At 38.3% G+C, this 24,000-nt stretch overlaps 1 protein-coding gene across 3 annotated transcripts in view; it reads left to right on the plus strand.

Moving 5' to 3' along the window:
* TLK2 (tousled like kinase 2) overlaps positions 1-24,000 on the plus strand; it is a 110,279-nt gene that overhangs the window by 23,363 nt on the left and 62,916 nt on the right. For 2 of the 3 annotated variants that reach the window (XM_007456746.1, XM_007456747.1), the window contains exons 3-6: positions 13,918-13,989; positions 14,923-14,992; positions 16,007-16,050; positions 16,776-16,871. In XM_007456746.1, coding sequence (XP_007456808.1) covers positions 13,918-13,989; positions 14,923-14,992; positions 16,007-16,050; positions 16,776-16,871 — 282 coding nt within the window. The remainder of the gene's footprint in view (positions 1-13,917; positions 13,990-14,922; positions 14,993-16,006; positions 16,051-16,775; positions 16,872-24,000) is intronic. The other variant, XM_007456748.1, reaches the window with a different exon arrangement.

The raw sequence follows: 24,000 nt of genomic DNA on the forward strand, positions 1-24,000 counted from the left end.
GCGTCCCCTGCATCGGCAGGCGGACTCCCAACCACTGCGCCACCAGGGAAGCCCCACCAAGAACTTTTTTGAACAACGTATTCACTGTTTTGTTCTACTACCTTCTGCCATTTTTCAGGCAACTTCATAATTCCATCTTCCCAAAACTTTCTCTTTTTGAGCAAAGAACTGTTCCATGTGCATTTTATAGTCTTCCAGGGAATTGAAATTTTTTCCATTAAGAGAATTTTGTAAAGACTGAAATAAATGGAAATCCAAAGGTGCAGTGTCTGGTGAATACGGCAGATGAATCAGAACCATCCAGCCAAGCTGTAACAGTTTTTGCCTGGTTATCAAAGAAACATGTGGTCTTCTTGCATTATCCTAATGGAAGATAATGTGTGTTCTGTTGACTAATTCCAGACACTTTTCCTTGAGTGCTGTTTTCACTTGGTCTAATTGAGAGCAGTACTTGTTGGAATTAATCGTTTGATTTTCCAGAAGGAGCTCATAATAGAGGACTCCCTTCCAATCCCACCATATACACAACATCACCTTCTTTGGATGAAGACCGGTCTTTGGTGTGGTTGGTGGTGGTTCATTTCGCCTGTCCCACGATATCTTGTGTTCCACATTATCGTACAGTATCCAGTTTTCATTGCCTGTCACAATTTGTTTTAAAAACGAAACCTTTTTGTTACGTTTAATTAGAGAATAGCATTCAGAAATATAGTCAAGAGAGTTTTTTTCGCTTAGCTTATGTGGAACCCAAACATCAAAGTGAGTAACATAACCAGGCTGGTGCAAATGATTTTCAGTGCTTGATTTGGATATTTTGAGTATGTCGGCTATCTCCCGCTTGGTAAAACACTGATTGTTCTCAATTAATGTCTCGATTTGATCGCTATCAACTTCAGCTGGTGTACCCAACCGTGGAGCATCGTCCAGCGAGAAATCTCCAGCATAAAACTTTGCAAACCACTTTTGACACGTTTGATCAGTCACAGCACCTTCTCCATACACTGCACAAATCGTTTTTTGCGTTTCAGTTGCATTTTTACCTTTCTTGAAATAATAAAGCATAATATGCTGAAAATGTTGCTTTTTTTTCTTCCATCTTCAATATAAAAACGGCTACACAAAAATTCACCAATTTTGATGTTTTTTTTAAATGCACACTGATATGACAGCTGTCACAATACAGTCTAACAAAATTGTTTCGAATGAAGTTAAAGACAACTAAGTGGCACTAGAGCCATCTTAGGGAAAAAGTCGAACGAACTTTTTCGCCAACCCAATAGATGACATGATTATGCATGTAGAAAGTTCTGAGTAATTGGTGTAAAAAAAAAAGCTACTAGAATTTAAGTTTAGCCAGGCTACAAGTTCAATTTCTGAAATACATCAATTGTATTTATGTAAACTTGCAATGTACAATTGGCAATTGAAATTTGAAAAGCAATATAATTTACAATAGCATCAAATAGTATAAATATAAAAACATTCCTCAAGAACAGAAGGGTGAGAATATTTCTTAGAGTTCCTTGTAATAGAAGTTGCTTTGTATTCCCATTTCATTAATGAGGACATTGAGGTACAAAGGATTAAAGAACATCATTTGTTTATGAGCACACCTTCGTTAAATACCTGTTATGTAATAGATACTGTGCTAGGGACATAGTATATAGTAGTGAGTAGAAGATTATCCCTTCACTCATGGAGTTTATAATCCAGTGGAGATTGCAGGGAGAAAATAGATTGAGAGTGCTGCGTTCCCAGCCTTGGTTTAGCATTTTTTATTTAGATCAGTGGTTCAAAGCCATTACCTTTTAGTTAGATTTTAAATATTGTGACTTGTTGAATAATCTGGCCTCCATGTGGGCAAACTATTTTATTGTAATATATGCCTGACAGTTTATAGAGTGGTTAAAACTGGTTGGCTTGGTTGTTTAAAGTTTCATGTTAAGGATGGTCCATGCATATCTTCCCGTACTCCCATTGAGCACCAATTTTATTTCAGGCAGTATTTTACCCACCTCCCCAATATATAGTATTATTTAATTCTTGCAATATTCCTAAGGTGGGTGGTTTTTCCTTTTTTATCACAGATGAGAAGACCAGAGCTCATAGAGCTTAAGTGATTTGCCTAGTTTCATTCAGTGGTTCAGTGATTCAGTCCCACACCTACCTGACTTTAAACTGTCGGTACCAGCTATTCTCATTTTTCTGTTGGTCACAACCCTGGGCCATCCCATTCTTGCCCATTCAGGAAATGTGAATAAGTGAGATTAATTTTTAGTGCTAAGTTTGAATCTTCCTTTTTTTTTTTAGAGAAAAACTTTTATTTATTTATTTATTTTGGCTGTGTTGGGCCTTCGTTGCTGTGCTTGGAGTTTCTCTAGTTGCGGTGAGTGGGGGCTGCTCTTCGTTGTGGTGCATGGGCTTCTCATTGTGGTGGCTTCTCTTATTGCGGAGCATGGGCTCTAGGTGCGCGGGCTTCAGTAGTTGTGGCACGTGGACTCAGTAGTTGTGGTGCCCGGGCTCTAGAACCCAGGCTCAGTAGTTGTGGTGCACGGGCTTAGTTGCTTCGCTGCATGTGGGATCTTCCCGGACCAGGGCTCGAACCTGTGTCCCCTGCATTGGCAGGTGGATTCTTAACCACTGTGCCACCAGGGAAGCCCTGCAGTAGGAGTTTTGTTATACTGTTTCCTGTAGGAGAGGGCAGTGGGTTTGTTTCTTACAGATTAATTAATGATCTCTTCAAAACAGTAAAAGCCAGGAACCTTAAACTTACTGGTCATCAAACTTTCTTTAGGGTTATGTATCCCTTGGATATTTTAATTCTGATTATGATTATCTTTCTTATGAAAGATTATGCTGATCTTTTAATTTTTGTTCTTATGACCATTTCTTCTGTGTTATCTTTACTGTGAATGTGCCCCATGATTTTGTACATAGCTTCCCTTTTCTGTCTGTAAATATTAAATTTGTAGTTTTTAATCAATAAAGGAGAGGTTTTTTTGTTTTTTTAGCATAAGGAGTAAGGTTAAAGACTAAATTGTAAGCTTTATGATAAGCTATAAAGTCCATATGACTTGCTTTTATGTGAATTGAAGTCATACTCCTTTCCCTTAGGATTAGTTTTTTTAAATGATTAATTTTCAGTTGTATAAGGAATGCATGCATACTTTTATAATAATGAGAACTGTAATTGTTCAGAAAACTTTGGTATGTATCCACCTAGATTTTTAAAATACTGTACTTATCCACTTGCATACATATTTACCCGTAGAAAACATACAGTACTGATTTCTCTGTGACTTTTACAAACATTATTGTTATTATTATTGTTCTGAACTTATCATTATTGTTTTGAACTTACTTTTCACACAGCAGATGATTTTGAGATCTACCATAAAGAAGTTGTTAAATGTAGACCTAGTTTGGATCACTGTTTAAATAATCATCCCGTAAACACATTTGTAGAATGGTGTTTTGTCACTTACTTAAAGAAATATTAGATAAGGGATTAGAAAATTAGAAGGAGAAAACGGTAGCCTGATCCTTTCCATAGATGATCAGGAAGCTCTGGAGGGCAGGATTATGTTTGATGCTCTTCTGTATCCACCACAGTAGCAGTACAGTCCCATGGTTGTAAGTCCTTCCTGTATTGAGCAAGAGTGCACTGATTTTTTATTTTTTTATTTTATTTTTGGCTGTGTTGGGTCTTCGTTGCTGCGCAGGCTTTCTCTAGTTGCGGCGAGCAAGGGCTACTCTTCGTTGCGGTGCGTGGGCTTCTCATTGCGGTGGCTTCTCGTGTTGTGGAGCATGGGCTCTAGGTTTGCGGACTTCAGTAATTGTGGCTTGCAGGCTCTAGAGTGCAGGCTCAGTAGTTGTGGCACACGGGCTTAGTTGCTCCGTGGCATGTGGGATCTTCCCGGACCAGGGCTCGAACCCGTGTCCCCTGCATTGGCAGGCGGATTCTTAACCACTGCACCACCAGGGAAGCCCGAGTGCACTGATTTTTAAGTTTTATTGAGATGTAATTCACACAACATACAGTTTACTTACTCAATTAAGGTATACAATTCAGTGGCTCCAAGTGTATTTATAGAAATGTGAAACCATTACCACAATCAACTTTGGAACATTTTCCTCACCTCAAAAACCAAAACCAAAACCAAAAAACCTTATCCCTTAGCTTTCACCCTCAAAATCCCTCTCTCTCTCAGCTCTAGGCAACCATTAGTCTACTTTTTGTCTCGATAGATTTTGCCTGTTCTGAAAATTTAATATAAATGGAATCATACAATATGTGGTCCTTTGTGATTGGCTTCTTTCACTTAGCTTCACGTTTATAAGGCTTGTTCCTGTATCAGAACTTCATTTCTTTTTATTCCCAAATAATATTCCATTGTATGGATAGACCTCATTTTGTTTATTCATTCTTTCGGTTGATGGACGTTTGGGCTGTTTCCATTTTTTGGCTGTTATGAATAATGTGCCATGAACATTCATGTACATGTTTTTGTGTGCACATATGTTTTCATTTCTCTTGGGTGTATTCCTAGGAGTGGAATTGCTGGATCTTATGGTTAAGAGATAGTCCATTAAAGGATGAACATAATATAATACTAAGGATCTGTCTATTTTTTTTTAGTCATTAGTTTAACCCTTTGAGGGACTGCCAGACTGTTTCTCAAAGTGGCTGTGCCATTTACCTCTCCACCAGCAGTATATGAGGGTTAAACTTTCTCCATATCCTTGCCAATGTCGTATTATCTGTCTTGTTGGTTATATGTGCCAGATCTTGAGTAAATATACAGACTTCCATAGGCAGGTTTGTCCAGGAGAAAAAACAAAGGATTTCTTATTGTTGGACTTGCTTGTCTGGAAGTGGGTGTTAATAAATTACATGGTTAGGATTTTGCCATTTATTTAGGACTGAAATTGCCATTTATTTAGGACTGAAGTACTACTAAAAATCATTAATATTAGTTAAGGATTTTCTTGACAGTATACTGTAATATTTTGCTTGCTTGCCAAAACACAAAGTCATTCATTTAAAATCACCCCACTGATTTGACTCTGCTATGGGGTGAAAAGGTGGTGCTAACTAATGACTAAAAAAAGTACAGAGACCCCTAGTTTTAACCCATTAGGTCTAGTCTTTAATGGAGTATCTTTTTTTTTTTTAATGGAATATCTTTTAACTACCTCAGGTAGTTTGACCCTGTTGTCAGCTGTGCTCCTTTATACTTAAGTTTAACTTTTGTCTGCTGTTCTCAATCCCTTTTAAGATGCCAATTTAGTTCAAGGAGGAAATGAAGACTTTAGAAACTAAACAAATGTTGACATTTAAATTTTTACAAGAGTGAAAGATTAACCTTTGGCCTCCACTTTTACAAGGTTTTCTTGGTTCATATAGGCTTCATTCATGTGCTAAAGCTGGTTGTCAACATTCGTATTTTAGCCTCAGTTTTCATAAGTTTATAACTTGTCCACAAGGTTTTCTTTAGGCTTGTTACTGACGTATTTTTAAGCCCCCTAAAAGTGCATTTAAGTATATTAAAAGTGTGTTTTGTTTTGGGGAGCCCTGCTTTTCTTAAAATGAGAAACGACTCTTGTCTGTTTTTTAAACTGTCCATTTGGTGTTTTACTTAAAAAAAAATCATTAGCAGGAGACAGGGTAATCAGCTTAAATGTTAGTGTAGAAAATAGGGCTTTTACTGAGGAGTCTTAACTTATTATCGTACTTTGTTTAAAAAAAATTTTTTTCTTTTATCTTTATTTAAAAAAATAAACTGTTGTGTTAAAGGCTGACTTTCAATAGATTGAAGATTAGGAATGAATCAATCTAGAGTTGGAAAATTAGAAAACAGAGGAAAATGGAGAAAGTAAATGGAATATAACAAAAGTGAGGACTTAGAGAAAAAACAAAATGGATGCTGTTAGTTATGTGATTAATATGAAAATCTCAGTGAATTAGATAATTTCACTCAAAGGTAGTAGAAATTAATGTTGACGAAAATAAGATGTAAAATCAGAATAGACTCCTGTAACCAAGGAAAAATCAAGATTATAAAGTGATTTCCTTCCTCCTACTCCTTCGAAGCAGTGCAAAAAAATCCACTCCCTGGTTACTGGTGATCTCTCCTAACCTTTCAAGAAGTAGATAATTCTCATGTTAAATAATAACATAGGAATAATAAACTCTGATAGCAAAACCTGACAGATATGAGGAAGTAAAAGTATAACCTAATTTCATTTATGAATATATAGATGTTTAAATTCAAGTAAAAATACTTGCGAATGGCTAATTATTTTGTTTCAGGGAGTTTATCCAAAGAATGTTGGACAAGTTCAATATTTTAAAAATGTATTAATAAGACTTCCCTGGTGGCGTAGTGGTTAGGAATCCGCCTGTCAATGCAGGGGACACGGGTTCAAGCCCTCGTCTGGGAGGATCCCACATGCTGTGGAGCAACTAAGCTCGTGTGCCACAACTACTGAGCCTGCGCTCTAGAGCCCGTGAGCCACAACTACTGAAGCCCGCGTGCCTAGAGCCCATGCTCCACAACAAGAGAAGCCACCACAATGGGAAGCCTATGGACCACAACAAAGAGTAGTCCCCGCTCGCCGCAACTAGAGAAAGCCCGCGTGCAGCAACGAAGACCCAATGCAGCCTAAATAAATAAATAAATATATTAAAAAATATATATGTAACACTCACTTAAAAATGTATTGATATATGTAGAGATGACTCTATATTAATATATCTAGAGTATAGTGCTACTGAATGGCTAGTAGCACGTATTTTGAAGCCAGGTAGCTTAGGTCTAGATCCTGGCTCTGCTTCTTGCCAGCTGTGTGACGTTGGGCAGTTCACTAAACTTCTCTTATAGTTTCCTCATCTAATAATGAGACTACTGATAGCTATCATATAAGGTTGTCATTAGTTTGCTAGGGCTGCCATAACATAGACCGGGCGGCTTAAACAATGGAAATTTATTTTCTCACAGTTCTGGAGGCTGGAAGTTCAAGATCAGCATGTCAGTAGGATTGATTGCTTTTGAGGCTTTCTCTCCTTGGCTTGCAGATGACCACCTTCTTGCTGTGTCCTCATATGGTCTTCCCTCTGTGTGTGTGCATGTCTGGTGCCTCTATGTCCTAATTTCCACTTTGTATAAGGGCATCAGTCGTATTGGATTAGGGTCCACCCTAATGACACATTTTAGCTTAGTTACCTCTTCAAAGGCCCTGTCTCCAAATACATTCTGAGGTTTTGGGGGTTAGGACTTCAACATATAAATTTGAGGAAGACACAGTTGAGCCCATTACAGGTTGTTAGGAGGATTAAATGTGCTAATATAGAATACCTGACTGTGTAGCAAGCACTACCTAAGTATTGTTTACCATTATCATTTCTTAACTATAGCAAGTAGTTATACCCCTTCTCTCCCAATGTGAGCACCTCATGTAATTATAGTACAATATTAAAATCAGGAAATTGACATTGGTGAAATCCACAGAACTCTTCAGATTTCATGCATACACACATCATTTGTGTGTGTGTGTGTGTGTACATGTACTTTTGTGAAATTTTATCACTTGTGTAGCTTATTGTATCCACCACCACAATCAAGATGCAGAACTGATTCAACAAGACTCTCTCCTGCTACTCCTTTGACAATGTTGATTCTTCCAGTCTAAGAACATGCTATATCCTTCGTCTGTATGTCTATCTACATACCAGTGCCATACTGTTTTGATTACTGTAGCTTTGTAATAAGTGGAAGTGGGAGACCTCCAGCTCTAACTTTTACAAGATTATTTTGGCTCTTTGCAGTCTTATTACAATTTTTAATGGTAAAGCACTAGAGGAGTCACCTTGAAAAAAGAAGAACAAAACAGTGTTATTTATGGTGATTATGTTTTATTCAAAGCAGTAAAATATGAAACAATAAGAGATATAAATTATGGAAAGGAATGTATAAGCTTATTATTTATAAATGCTATGATTTATATCTAGACAACAAACTCAAGAGGAACAAACTGTGAGATGATTAGAAAGAATAACAGTTCAGTAAAGTGACTGGCTAAATGAAGTATATGAAAATTATATAATTCCTGAATGTCAGCAGTGTCAGAAAAATAGGAAAAATTGAATCCTAGTTATTTTAACTTGGGAGATGAAGACAAAGATGTCACAGTGGTGAATGGGAGTTAAACTTTGGTAACCCATAAGCTTTTATGCTTTTGGGGTTAATTTCCCCTGGGGGTAGTAATTGAGGCCAAAGGCTTGAACTGGAACTGTATAAGGCTGGGAATTGGGAAGGGGCAAACCTGTCTATGAATTAAGACTAGTAAAACTGCCCACCAGTCCAGGACATAGGATGGAAGTGAAGCTGCCTAACTTTGGATTGTGGCTGTTAAAAGCCACAAGAAATGGAAACTACAATTTTGTGCGGAAATCCTGGGCAGGAAAGCTAATGTATAAATATGTTTGGAACTGATGAATGTTGTAGGGCACTGGCAGAGGTGACCATTAAACTTCCCTTGGGACTGACTGCTCCTTAACTCCTGAAATGTGGAGAACTCCCCCAAAGCTGAATATGAACTCATACAAAACTTATAAAGCACCTGAGTAAAAAGATGCAGCAAGTAGGAAAATTTACAATTGAAGGACTGATAATAATAGACTGGAACTTAATTATCTAATATAGTCCATATTCAGTTTCTGCCTTTGTCCCAATAATGTCCTTTATTGGTTTTGCTTTGTTTTGCTATCCAGAGTCAAATCAAGGATCATACATTGAATTTAGTCATGCCTTTTTATCCTCATCTAATTTAGTTCAGTTTTTTCCTGCCTTTTTTGTTTTTTAATGATAGTGACATTTTTGAAAGATAACATTGTTTGCCTAAAAGCCTTTGGTTAGCTCCCTTACTAGACAGTAAGCTGTTTTAGAACAGGGAATGTATGTCATTTATCCCTGCTAATTAAATTTAATCTAATGATTTTATAATAATTTGGGATGCTGTGCATCAGAAAAGGATGGTGAAAGGTAGGATTAAGTGATTCTTAATCCTTTTTTTCTTTTCGTTAGACACACATACCCAAGGAACCACAAGGATCCTTGTGCCTCTTGCATCGGTATTTCAAACACTACAATGTACACCACTGTTATGCACACTTTACAGTTTATGTCATTATCAGTAATTGCTAATAAAAAATAGGTTCTTCAGTTCTCTCTTGCCACAACTACTGAAGCCTGTGCACCTGGAGCCTGTGCTGCGCAATGGAAGAAGCCACCTCAGTGAGGAGCCCGTGTACCGTGGTGAGGAGCCCGTGTACCGCGGCGGGGAGTAGCCACCGCTCGCCGCAAATAGAGAAAAACCCACACACAGCAGCAAAGACCCAACGCAGCCAGAAATAAATGAAATAAGATAAATTTATAAAAAAAAAAAAAAAAAAAGGAAATGGCAAGTGTGATGAATGAAGCCCCGCCATTTCCTTTTGAAAATGAGGGATAGGGCTTCCCTGGTGGCGCAGTGGTTAAGAATCCGCCTGCCAATGCAGGGGACACGGGTTCAAGCCCTGGTCCGGGAAGATCCCACATGCCGTGGAGCAACTAAGTCCGTGCACCACAACTACTGAGCCTATGTGCCACAACTACTGAAGCCCACATACCTAGAGCCCGTGCTCCGCAACAAGAGAAGCCACTGCAACGAGAAGCCTGTGCAACGCAACGTAGAGAAAGCCCCGCACAGCAACGAAGACCCAACACAGCCAAAAATAAATAAATAAAATAAATTAATTTATAAAAAAGAAAATGAGGGATAGTTGGTGGGTAAAGTGGATAGTTAAAATATAGTGTACAGGGCTTCCCTGGTGGCGCAGTGGTTGAGAGTCCGCCTGCCGATGCAGGGGACACGGGTTCGTGCCCTGGTCCGGGAAGATCCCACATGCTGCGGAGCAGCTGGGCCCGTGAGCCATGGCCGCTGAGCCTGCGCGTCCGGAGCCTGTGCTCCACGGTGGGGGAGGCCACAACAGTGAGAGGCCCGCGTACCACAAAAAAAATAAAAAATAAAAAATATAGTGTACGGTTTTATTATTCTCCAAAGGGGAGGGGAAATACTTCATAATGGTTACAATAAAGATAATTCACAAATGGAATATTTTAAGAATTTAGGCATAGAAAGATTCAATTTAAATTATTCTAGAATTCTTATGTAAATAAAGCTCTTTTTTTTTCAATTAAAACATCATGGAAGTCTTATTATATCTTTAAAGGAATAAAGGAATATATCTTTGTTGATTTATGTCACTGGGAATACATGATTTGATTTTATTTCTTATCCCTAGTTTCAGTTTATTTTTTTTATTTGCAGTTTCACAAGTATCTATGAAGCCTTCTGGTATATTGCGTTGATTACAGTTTAAAAATAGTGCTTTAAGGACACAGTGAAAAGAAAACTTAATACACTCTTAAAGGAATGTAAACTATTTCTGACGCTAAGCCTAGTAACTTGTTTTTTTAACCTTATTGAGATGTAATTCATATTCCATACAATTCACCCATTTAAATTACACAATTCATTGGTTTTTAGTATATTCACAGATACGTACAACCATCAACACAGTTTTTGAATATTTTTATCCCCTCAGAAAGAAACCCCATACCCTTTAGCTATCACCCCCATGTTCTCCAACTCCTCCCCTAAGCAACTACTGTTTACTTTCTGTTTGTCTTAGATTTCCCTATTCTGGATTTTCACATGAGTAGAGTCATTTGATATGTGATCTGTTGTGACTGGCTTCTTTTACTCAGCAAAATGTTTTCAAGGTTTGTTTATATTGTAGCATGTATCACTGCTTGATTCCTTTTTATGGTCAAGTAATATTCCATTGTATGAATAAACCATATTTTGTGTATCCGTTTATTAGTTGATGGATATCTGGATTGTTTCCACCTTTTGGCTTTTGTGAGTAATGCTGCTGTAAAGATTTGTGTCCAGGTTTGTATGTGTACATGTTTTTATTTCTTTTCAGTATGTACCTAGGAGTAGCATTCTGGGTCATATGTAACTCTGTGTTTAATTGTTTGAGGAACTGCCCGACAGTTTTTGAAAGCACCTGCACTATTTTACATTCCTACCAGCAGTGTGTGAGGTGTGAGGGTTCCAGTTTCTCCACATTCTTGCCAGCACTTCTTGTTGTCTTTTTTGAAGCTAGCCATCCTAGTAAGTGTGAAGTGGTACCCCATTTTGGTTTTGATTTGTGTTTCCCCATTGGCTAATGATGTTGAGCTTCTATTCATGTGCTTATTGGCCATTTGTATCTCATCTTTGGAGAAATGTCTGTTTAGACCTTTTGCCCAGTTTAAATTGGGTTATCTGTGTTTATTTCTGAATTGTAAGAGTTCTTTATACAGCATACAAGTACCTTATCAGATGTGTGATTTGAAAATATCATCTTTTGTGGGTTTTCTTTGTTGATAGTGTCTTTTCAACTGTAAACGTTTTTAATTTTGAAAATGTCCAGTTTATCTTTTTTTTACTTTTGTTGTTGGCACTTTTAGTGTTATATCTAAGAATTCTTTGCCCAGTTTGAGGTCATGAAGATTTACCCCTATTTTTTTTTTTGAGGGAACTTTTTGGCTGCATTGGATCTTCACTGTTGCGTGGACTTTCTTTAGTGTGGTGAGCGGGGGCTACTCTTTGTTGCAGTGCATGGGCTTCTCATTGCAGTGGATTCTCTTGTTGCGGAGCACGGGCTCTAGGCGCGCGGGCTTCAGTAGTTGTGGCACACGGGCTAAGTAGTTGTGGCCCGCGGGGCTCTAGAGCACAGGCTCAGTAGTTGTGGCGCACGGGCTTAGTTGCTCTGCGGCATGTGGGATCTTCCCAGACCAAGGCTTGAATCCGTGTCTCCTGCGTTGGCAGGTGGATTCTTAACCACTGCGCCACCAGGGAAGTCCCTTTTCCTCTACTTCTTTAGTTACTGTTTCCTTTGGTTCCGTGAACATATTTAGGATGGCTGTTTTGAAATATTTTTCTGTTAAATCCAGCATCTGGTCATTCTCACCGGCAGTTTCCTTTGCCTGCTTTTTTTTTCTTTTCCTGGTATATGGATTGTACTTGTTTGTTTCTTTGCATGCCTCGTGATTTTTTGTTGGAAATTGGTCATTTTAGATGATAGGTTGTAGTACCTCTGGGTACTGATTTCTCATCCTGTTCTTTGGGGCCTTGTTATTGTTATTTGCTTGTTTATTTGTTTAGTGACTGGCTGGATTATTTTAGTGAAGTCTGTTCTCCAACCCATCCCCCCAGAGCTAAGCCTCATGGTATTCCTCAGGGAGGCATGGCTTTAGGTAAGCCTGCAGGTACCCTGTGGTGACTGGTACTCAGAAGGACTCTCTTTTCCTGACCAACCCAGCTGTTAAACTACACTAGTTGTCCAGATTGCTCTCTTGTTTTCAGCGGTGCCCTGAGGCATACATTCCTCTACAAACTACAAACTAATCCAGTCAAATTGGGGCTCCTTGGAAGGAAAAGTTTCTGAGGTCAGTGTTTGCTATTTGCTCTGACCCCAGGAGGTCTCCTCCCTGGTGTCTTATTCCTTGATTCTCTCCTGCAAACTAGCTGACCTACAGTCTAGACTGTATCTTCATTACACGAATCTCTTTCCGCTTGCCTTTTACCAAAACCTCCCTTAGATTTACACTTGTCCACACTCTGTTGGGAATGAAGTCAGGTCCTTTGGGAAAAGATTTGGTACTACACGTTCCAGCTTTTCCCCCCTGGCAAAATATCCAAGCCAGTGTTCTGGAGCTGGGGGTGGGGACAGTGAGTAATACTTTTCTGTGAGTGACATTCAGGCTGTAGGAACTGAATGCCAGGAGGTAGAATGTGGAGATGCGACACCACAGCAGCTTGTCTCTCCTGGTGTTGAACCACTGTCTCACGAGCTGAGCGAGAGGGCTGTTGGGGTCCTAGTATTCTCAGTTGACCATGCCTAAGGCAGAGCCTCTGTTCCACAAGTCAGTGTTGGGCAGAAGGGAGCCTCCTGTCTTTGATGTACTTGCCTGGGACTTAGCCTCAGTAATGGGGGCTGGGGACGGGTTGAGAAGCCCGAAGTCCTGCTCCTCCCAGGAAGAAAGCCCTTGGACTGAGAGCTGGGGGAAGAGGGGGCCTTGTGCTCTTGGCTGCAGCAGTCTGGAGCCTTGCTGAGATGGGGGGGGGGGGTTCTAATGTCTAATGTCTTGGTTCTAATACCACAGACTTCCACCTTTCAGGCTGAATTTTCATAGATTTTATTGAATGGTTGTTTCTTCATTTGCTGTTTGCCCTTAGGGACTGTTGTCAGAGGCTTTGAATGGTGGTTTTTAAAAATAATTTGCATCAGTTTCCCTGAGGAGTGAGCTAGCAGAGATCCTCACTCCATTAGGCTAGAAGTCAATCTCTTGTAACTGTTTTTTGAGCTAGCAGTCATGCCTGTTTTAAAACATGATTCGGAAAAGTGTTTCCTTCATTATGGTCTCTGACTGCCTCCTCATGAGGAACCCTTGACATACCCCTTAACACCTCAACTTTCAGATATGCCTTTGTGATACAAGAGGCCAAGAGAATTGATTTTCCCCAGCTTGTTTTCCTTAAAGAATGAACTTGCTACATGTGAAAGTACTCTAGAAGGGAAAATTTGCACGAGTTAAGAGTTTATAAAGGAAATGAAAATAATATTAGCTAGAGAATTTTAACATGAGGGCCCTGTACTATATGGTTAATTGAGTTCTTTTCAAGTTGGCTCAGAGGTGTTGCAGTTAACTCTTGGCTTCTTTGACCTGACTTAGATATCAAAATCAAATGGCTTCTCCCTCATTTTTGCTGTCATCCTTAAATTAGTTTCTTTTGATTTCTTTTTTTTTTCTTTCTTTTCAGGGGCCACTTAATAGTGAGAGTTCCAACCAGAGCTTGTGCAGCGTGGGGTCCTTGAGTGATAAAGAAGTAGAGGTAAGACGCCACATCCATTGCAAGACTTCTCATATTCCCACAGTTTTGGTCTGGGTTAAACCATAGCACTGCAAACTCTGGTGTCCTGTTAGGGTCTGTGTGAATGACTCTCCTTTGAGTTGTTTGCTCGTTGTACAGTTGTGATGTGGCCTTGATGGGTTTTTATTATGATAATAATAACCACCAATAAAGGGTAGAGATTTGCAGTTGTAGCTGAATTAGCCTAGGTGCCGTTGAATTTTAGCACTTTTCAGTACTTCAACAGAGTGGGTTAGTGTGGCCCGACAGACTTTAGTAAGAAAATTTGAAGTTTTTTTTTTAAGGCACACAACCTAGCTGCATAGATAGGTAACCGCTTACTTTGCACTTAGGTAAAACTTTCAATAAATTAGTCAGTTGATTATGCATATCTTTCCTTTTTGGAAAAAAGGATTAGATTTAAGCTCTTTTAAAGTAGAAATATTGTGGAAATTCCCTGGTGGTCCAGTGGTTAGGACTCGGCACTTTCAGTGCCAGGCCCGGGTTCAATCCCTGGTTGGGGAAATAAGATCCCGCAAGCCGAGTGGCATGGCCAAAAAAAAAAAGTAGAAATATTGTAACAGCTGCTGTCTGAGAGCCTACTATATGCTAGATGCTTGTTCTACATTTGTGCTTTGTAAAATAGCTCATGTAATCTTTGCAGCAACCCTGATTTACAGATAAGTAAATTGAAGCTCTGATATTTTGAGCAGTTTGCCAAAAATTGTATAGGTGGCTTGGTTCCAGATCCTGTACTCTTTCCATGACTCTGCTCTAAGAGTAGGACACTCATTTAGGACTTGTCTGAGCCAGTTAAATATCCTTATAAATTTGATATTTTGTACATACTCTCTAATTTTCATAATGTGAAAAATTTAACCAAATGCTAATTGTGATGTATATGGTATTTAACAGACTCCTGAGAAAAAACAGAATGACCAGCGAAACCGGAAAAGAAAAGCTGAACCATATGAAACTAGCCAAGGTAGTAATAATTTCACACCAGTAAAAATACTAGATACTTATGTACTTAGATAGAAAATTTCCAGCTCACACTAAGTAATTAGTTTGTGCACAGGGATTCCTAACAATGAAGATTTGTATTCCTTAAGGGAATATCAGGTTGTCTATTATAGACTTGCCATTTGATACACACTTGATGAAACAGTGTCAGTTCTTTGGGGACTCTGGTTTTCCCTGTTGTAAGTTAACCATCTTCTCGCCATGGGTTTGTCTTCAGACTAAGCATTTATTGTACAGGAAAGAGGTTACATTGGAGTTTTAACTATGTCTTGCACTAGATCAGTGATTTGTTAATAATAGGCAAGCAGAAATGGTTTCAGTCACATGGCTGTCCTTTTACCTGCCCTTCTTCCATGTCAATTATTTAGTTGTACATTGGTGCCCAGTGGAATAAATCTGTAAATATGATGGTAATAATGCCAAATTTCTGTAAATAATTAAAGAAAGAATAAATGAAATGGCAGAGCTTCCAAGAAATGGACACCCTAGTCTTTTTTTTTTTTTTTTTTTTCATATTTTTTTAATCTGCAAATCATTTTTTACTTTTTTGGGGAGAAAATTTTCCCAAAGTGACAAGGTCACATAAAGTTTTTTGTGAAATAGAATAAACCCTTTTGTTCTGATGAATTTGTTTTGAATTTTTTGTCCTCTTAGTTGAGTGTAGTTTATAGTTTAGTTTTATTTTAATGCACAGTTGTGGCATGAGTTTTGTTAGTGTACTTGTAAAAGAAAGATTAGTGAATCTTGAAAGCGAGCTGTGAAAAAGTCTTTCACTGCTTATTTCAGTCTTTAATTTTGTGGAGGAAAATGTCTTCTGTTCTTATGATACAGGTATATTGGCTCATTTGTTAAAAGTAAGCTTGACATTTGAATTGATAACAACATAGGCAGTTATTGAATACATTAGTACACTTCAGCGAATGATGGTTTACTTGTGTTACTGGAAAAACTATACTTACTTTGGTTTTATTTTCAGGGAAAGGCACTCCTAGGGGACATAAAATTAGTGATTACTTTGAGGTAAGTTAAATTTTTGGAAAAAGAAATCTATAGTGATTTTTTTAAAAAACCTAAATCCTTTTGTTCATTTAAGGCTTTAGAGAGGAATATAGTGCCTTTACTGTGCTCTCCTCCCCTTCCTCCCCATCTTCATCATCCCTATGCTGCCCCATCTCTGTAAGAGGAAACGGCTGCTGACTTCCAAATTTAAATTTGTTTATGATGTGTCTTTTCTGTGATGATATAAAAATTCACAAATGAGGTGATTTTTCTCTTGGCCAGACTAGGTTTCGTGGCTTACAAAGATTGAAGTGAAATGACTTGGACTCTTGTTTTGTCCTCTTCCCTTTAGTCCGTTGGAACCTGTAGTAAGCTCACTGACCCATCCTTAGTGGTTACTGAAGAAGACACTAACATCCACTGTACCACTGTATTCCTGCTTCGTGTATTTTGAGACAAGGGAAAACATTCTTCTCTTATGTCCTTTCAAAACCATGTGTACCTTCAGCTTTCTAGCCATGTTTTCTTTATATCTTTGGTACGTTTCTGCTGGAGCTGCCCCTTAAAATCTCGTTGAAAAGATAGCAGAATTTGACTTATATGGCATTTTCTCTCTAGAATAAGATATATTGACTTAAAGGGGCCATATATAATTAAGACCTGTTTGTGTATTAATCTTTTACTCTCCTTATCTGAAGCCTAGTACTGTTGTGAATTATTCATATCCATTTTTCCCTGTTGGCCAGTTTGCTGGGGGAAGCGGGCCAGGAACCAGCCCTGGCAGAAGTGTTCCGCCAGTTGCACGATCCTCACCGCAACATTCCTTATCCAATCCCTTACCGGTAAGCATTCACCTGGAGAAATTTGACACCTGTTGTAGGAGACAAGAAGCCCAGGAACACTGGAGCAAAAGCTTCTCTTCCGTTAGTTACCCAAGGGGAATGAGGCATTAAGGAGAAACGTTCATAGCATTACCTATGAATCACTTAACTTAGATTCAAATCTGTATCAGTAAATTTACATTTTATAAGAGCTGACCCTTTTCTCCCAGTATAATAAATTACTTCTAGGCCTGCAACTCATTGTTCTGTCAAGGAACTGATTTCCAATCCAAACATTAGATTTTTATCCTTCCCAGACTTAAATGTTCCTATAACTAAATTCCTTTAAAAAAAATTTGGTCAGCTCCTGGCATTTGAATTATTTTTAAGGCTTACTCAGTGATGTAGTAGAGAAGCTAAAGCTACACAAATTTGGGATAGGTTTGTTTTCTGCCTATAAGTGAGGTCTGAAACTCTTAAAAACATTATAGCCAAGTTAGTGGTTCTCAACCGGAGGTAGTTTGTCCCCTCAGGGGACATTTGGCAGTGTTGGAGTAATTATTGGTCAGAAATAGAGGATGAGTGGAAGGATGCCATAGGCATTTACTAGGCAGAGGCCAGGGATGCTGTTAAACATCTTACAGTGCACAGGACAGGCGCCACCACAAAGATCCAGTCCAAAATGACACTAGTGCCAAGGTTGAGAATCCCTGAGCTAGCTAATGTAGGGTTTTGTGTTAATTTGCTCAAGTGCCTTTGAATAATTTGTTGATACCAGTAAGAACTCTGTACTTAAGAGTGTATTATGTCTACTGATGCTTCAAGTATTGCTGTGGGATCCAAGGGAAAAGGGAGATCAGGAGTTTTCATCCTAGGTCTCTGTTTAGGAAAGTTGCTTTTCTCTGCCTTAGCAGAGTTGATTAATACTACTTTTTCCCTAAATGATTTAGTCTTCTGTATTGTTAAAGTATTTTAAAATATCCTTCCCCTCTTCTCTCTCATGAAAACATGCATTCATTAGGGTGATTATAATTATTAAAGCACTTAGGAAAATGTATTCAACTTGAAATTTTTACTATTATTTTGTTATCCTTGTCATATTTAAAAATTTTAGAAATGTTTGATGTGTAGATCTGTTTGGTTAGGTTGAGGTTTGTTAGATAACTTTCGAGGAGGCCTATATCTATATTTTTATTAAGTTTTAAACCAGTTAAAGTTTTAAAATGTTAAATGACATTGCAGAATTATCTATTTGGGACGAATATGATTTGTAGAATTTTGTTGTCTATCACTCTTCTCTCTCTGAAAAAGATTTTTTTTTCATTTGGTTTTTAGTAGTGTACCACCCATCTATCATGTGTCCATTTAAGTCAGGTCTTACCTGAAAACAAAAGAGATGATTCAATGATCTGTAGACATTTCTGCCACCTCTATGAATGGTGGTGGGGCCTCATCATTATTATGCAAATCTAAGTATATCTTGGGTGTTAAAATAGGAACCAAGCCTTAATTTCCTTTTTCCATTGCACTGAGAAGCTCTTTATCCTTCTTAGATTCTGTGTTTCATTGTTATAATTACTGATTTGTGTATACCCTTCAATTCCCTTTCCCCACTCTCTCTCTATCATATTTGCCTGAAAAAACTCAGCCCTGGTTATCTAATTTTCCACCTTTTCCTTGTCTAAGCAGCTCAGCATGGTTAGAGGAAAACACATATACCCATGCTGACTGATCTCACTTTAAGTTCATGACCACCAATCTCATGAACCTCCTAGTTACTGCCAGTCCTATTATATTTCCATAGTTAGTTCCCTTTTCCTAGATGAATATTTCATATTTTTGTCGGTTTCCTGCAAGCCTCCAGCAACACTTCCTCCTCCTCTACTATTTCAACTGATGGCTTTACTTTTTTATTTTCCTGAGAAAGTAGAAGCAATCAGAAGAGAACTTTCACATGCACCTATGCCAAATCTACCAAGTTACTTGTATCATTATCCATATCTGCCTTTTAGGATGAAAGAACTTGCCAGCCCTTTACTTGGGCACTGGTTTCCCTGAAAATTACATATACAACTCTATGTGACATTTCCACTTACATAACTAAATGGGCAGCTTAAAAACGTCCACAGAGGAACTCTTGCTCACTAGCAAAACAACACAACAAACTGCTCTTCCTGCAGTCTACCCTGTCTTGGTAAATGACAGTTTACTCTGTCCAGTTTTTCAGACCATAACTTCATGCCCCATATCTAACCTGTCAATAAATCCTGTTTTCTTTTAAAAAGTACCCAAATCCCAACCTCTTTTCTATTCTTTTGGTTCTCTGCATTAAATCTGCAAAGTGGTCTCCCTGCTTCTGCCTGTGTCTCACCTATTTTCAGTATAGTAGCCAGAATGATTCTGTGAAAAAATTAAGACAGATCCTGCTCAAAACTGTCCAGGGACTAGTCCAGACTGTTCTGGGCTTACATGGCCTAGAAGCTCCTACATGATCTTTGCTCCCCCCATCCGCCTGACTCCATCTGCTCCCCTCTCACCCTCATACCACTCCAGCCATGCTGGCCTCCTTGAAGTTCCTTAAACACTGTGAAGCACTCTTTTGTTTCACGGCCTTTGTACCTGCTATTCCCTCTTCCAGGAATAGCATGATTAGCAATCTCTTCATCAGGCTGTTGCTCAAAAATGACCTTATCAGAGAGGTCTCTCCTGGCCAACTTCTTTAAATATCAGTCCCTCTCACCTTGTAACTCTGTCCCTAATCCTACTTTAATTCTTAGTTATTACTACCTGACATATGTATTTAAATTTTGATATGTATGTAAATTTTTTCATTGATTCATATTTATACATATAGAAGTGTATACATGTAAGTCTACAGCTTAATGAAGTTTCACAAACTGTGTACCAGTACAAGAAACAAAATACCAGGCCCTCCAGAAACCCCCTTATGCTCCCTTCCAGTCATTAGCCCCCTCCCTGCCACTGGGGATAGCCACTATCCTGACTTCTCACAGTACAGATGGGTTTTTTTGTTTCTGTACTTTGTATAAAAGGAATCATACAGTATATACTCTTGTGTCTGGCTTCTTTCGTTCAACATTACTTTTGTGAGATTCATCCATACTGTGTGTTGTTGTAGATCATTCATTGTCGTTGTGTGGTATAATTTTAATATTTTTATTTAATAATTTACCTATCTTAATTTTTAACTATACACTTAGTCTATTGCCCAGCTTCTCCCACCAGAATGTTAATCCTAAGAGAGCAGGGATTTTGTTTTATTTACTGCTGTTTCCATCTCTTACAGTGTTTATTACATAAAGACGTAATCATTTTAACTGTCCCCCCCCCCCCACATGGAATAGATATCTTGTTCAGTTTTTAGTCTCTAACACCCAAAACAGTATTGGGTACACAGTGGGGGCTCAAGACTATTTGTCAAAAGGGAAGAATGGATAAAGAATTACTTTAGCATTTTTCCCCCTAAATGATTCTTTTATATTTTTTGTTAAATACAAGAAAGTACATAAACCGTGAGCCTTTTATGCAGGAGTTGGTAAACTACAGCCCACAGTTAGCAAGCTAAGAATGATTTTTAGATTTTTTGAGTTGTATAGACAAAGAAGAATATATATCACAGAGATGATATGTTGCCTGAAAAGCCTAACATATTTCTATCTGACCCTTCACAAAAAATGTTTCCAGGAAATCATTATGAGGTTAACTCCATGTAATCATCACTTAGGTCAGAAAGTAAAATATTTCCAGCACCCTGGAAACCTTCCCTGATCACAACCCTCTCCCAATACCCTAGAAACAACCACTGTTCTAATTTTTGTGATTATCATTTGCTTTTCCTTATAGTGTGACCACATATGCATCCCTAAACAAAATAGTTTAGTTTTGTCATTACGATAATTTTGTTAAACATGGCATTTAATCACAGTGTTTAGATCTTCTGTATTCTGACTTTTGGCTGTTTGTTCTATCAATTACTAAGAGAGGTATATTTATGACTCTCATGATTGTGGGAGTAGTTTGTTTCTTCCTGTATATATATTTTTGCTTTATGTATTACTAAGTGATTCTTTTCATTCCTTCTGATACTTTTTGCTCTAAATGCAGTATATCTGATATTTAGTATATCCAAACCACTGTATGGTGTAAATACTTCCATTTTTATACTGTCAACTTTTCATTATTTTGTTATCAGCGTATCTGACAAATATCATATAGTTGAAATTTTTTTCTTTATTCAGTCTAAAACCGTTTTTAGGGAATTCCCTGGCAGTCCAGTGGTTAGGACTTGGCACTTTTACTGCTGGGGCCCGGGTTCGATTTTGCTGGTTGGGGAACTAAGATCCTGCAAGCTGCGTGGCACGGCCAAAAAAAAAATCTTTTTTAAATTTCAGAATTTATCCTATTTACATTTAATAAACTTATCATTATATTGGTTTTAAATATACCAGCTTTTAATGTATTTTCTGTTTATCTTACCTGTTCTATGTTTCTTTTTCTTTCATTCCTTGTTTTCATTTGGATTAAAAAAAATTATTTCATATTTTTCTCCTCCACTAGTATGTAGGTCCTATGTGGTGTTTCTCTTAGGAGTTACCGCAGGTATCTTTAATGTGCCAAAGTTTGATGTTAATAGTATCTTTGCCCTCCTCCCAAATATATGATAACCTTGATTCCATTTATGTGCTACTGCTTTGGTGGTGGTGGTGTAGGTTTATATTTTGCCATTTTTTTTTAGTTTCATGAAACATCATTATTACACTGTCAGTGTTCATTTAGATCTATCTGTATACTTACCTCTTTGCACTTCTTCCCATTTTACATATTACACCTTCTACTCTAGGGTCACTTCCTTCTGCCTTCAGTGGTCCTTTAGTATTCTTTTAGTACAGTGTTTATCTGCTGGGGGTTAACTCTGTAGGTTTTTGTTTGCTGAAATAACTTTATTTTGCCCTTATTCTTGAGAGATGTTTATGCTCTGTATATTTCTAGATTGGCATTTTTTATCTTTTCACACAATTGAGTATATAATTACCATCTTCTGGTTCCCATTGTTACTACTGAGAAAACAGTTTTCATTTACTTGTTATTTCTTTTGAAAGTATCTGCTTTGCTTCCCCCCATCCCCATCTGCGTTTAACATTTTTATATATGGTGTTCTGCAGTTTTACTATGATGCATCCTTTTATTTTCTCTTGTAATTTGTTGGGCTTCTGGTATTTGTGGGTTGGTGTCTTGTACCATTTCTGAATAATTATTTGCCATTGTCTTCAGATATTATCTTGGCCCTGTTCCTTTTTCCTCTACCTATAAAATTTCAATTAACCATATGTTAGACTGTCTCACTTTATCACCATGCCCCTTAACTTCTTTTTCTTTTGGTCTCTGTATGCTCCATTCTGGATAGTTCTTGCCTTTCAGTTCCCAAATTCTCTGTTTTGGTGTATCTAATTTGCCCCATTGAATTCTTAGTTTTTGTTATTTTATGTTCCCTGCAGATATATTCAAACTTGTCTTTTATTTTTTTAATCTAGTAGACATAGTTGTTTTATAACCTGTCTGTTAATTCTTGTATTTGAAGGTTTTTTGTTGTTGTTGTTTGTTGCGGTACGCGGGCCTCTCACTGCTGTGGCCTCTCCCGTTGTGGAGTACAGGCTCCGGACGCGCAGGCTCAGCGGCCATGGCTCACGGGCCCAGCCACTCTGCGGCACGTGGGATCTTCCCGGACCAGGGCATGAGCCCATGTCCCCTGCATCAGCAGGCGGACTCTCAACCACTGCGCCACCAGGGAAGCCCTGAAGTTTTTTTTGAACCTGTTTCTGCTGTCTCTTCTTTTTCCTAGTTGTTGCTCAGGGCTTTATTTCTTTTTTGCTTTTGGTTTTTTGTCTTTGTGCTGCTCATTGTTCTTGAAAAATTATTTGTGAAATTTTTTTGAGATCAAGAATAAGATATGTTCCTCCAGGGAGAATTTTTATTTGCTTCTTTCAAGTGTCTAGAGATTCTACCCATCTCTACAAACTACTGAATTCATGGCTTGCATTTTGTCTGTCTGGTTTGCTTATTTTGTTTCTTTCTTTCAACCACCCAGGCATTATTGATTCCAATTATGTTAACATTTCTCAGGAGAGCCTCCACCACCTGCATGGCCAAGGCAACTTCACTGCAGCTCCCTGAGGGCAGGGGAAATGTTTCTTCTGGCTTACATTTTCCCTGAGGCTGTAACCCTTTGGAAGTGTAGCTAAAGTGGGAAGGGTTTCATAATGAACCCCCTGCTCTCGGGGGGCTTTGGCCTATGACTATCCAGTTGGCAACATGGTGCCCTAGAAATGGAAATTCAAGATCTGCAGGTACTCTTAGGGCAAATGTGACTTTGTTTCCCTTAGGTTTTACCATGACAGACCCCTACTATTTTATCGACTTTTCATTGCTTTTAATATCTTTTTTTTATATTTTGTCCTGTCTTTACAGTTAAGGGGAGGTTGGTACAAACATCCCAGCCTGCTATATTCCAGAGATATTTAAAGATCTTTCAGCCCTTGGCACATATTTATTGAATGTATAACAGAATGGTTTGTTTTAATATTGCAGCTTCAATAATACAGTCTCCCAAGTAGTGAGAATATTGTGAATGAGTATTACAGGTATTCTGGAGCCTGAATTTAAACCATTTTATTGGTTAGGGCAGGAGTGTTATTTTTAAGGCGGTAGATTCTACTCATAGATTTTTTAAAAAATAAATTTTTTGTCAGGATCATTTTGATTAGTCTCTTTTACTTTTGTTTTCTTTTTTTTTTTTTTTTTTGTGGCACGCGGGCCTCTCACTGCTGTGGCCTCTCCCGTTGCGGAGCACAGGCTCTGGATGCACAGGCTCAGCGGCCATGGCTCACAGGCCCAGCTGCTCCGCGGCATGTGGGATCTTCCCAGACTGGGGCACGAACCCGTGTCCCCTGCATCGGCAGGCGGACTCTCAACCACCGCGCCACCAGGGAAGCCCCTTACTTTTGTTTTCTAAAATGAAAGTGTTAAATAGATTTCCCTGATAAAGGGATACATGCTGATTATGAAAGTTCAACAGTTGAGAGGTGGTAAAATATAAAGTCCTTTCCACAAGAACTATTATTAAAGAGTTTAG

This window comes from Lipotes vexillifer, unplaced genomic scaffold, assembly GCF_000442215.2.
Source record: "Lipotes vexillifer unplaced genomic scaffold, Lipotes_vexillifer_v1.1 scaffold299, whole genome shotgun sequence".
Lineage (NCBI taxonomy): Eukaryota > Metazoa > Chordata > Mammalia > Artiodactyla > Lipotidae > Lipotes > Lipotes vexillifer.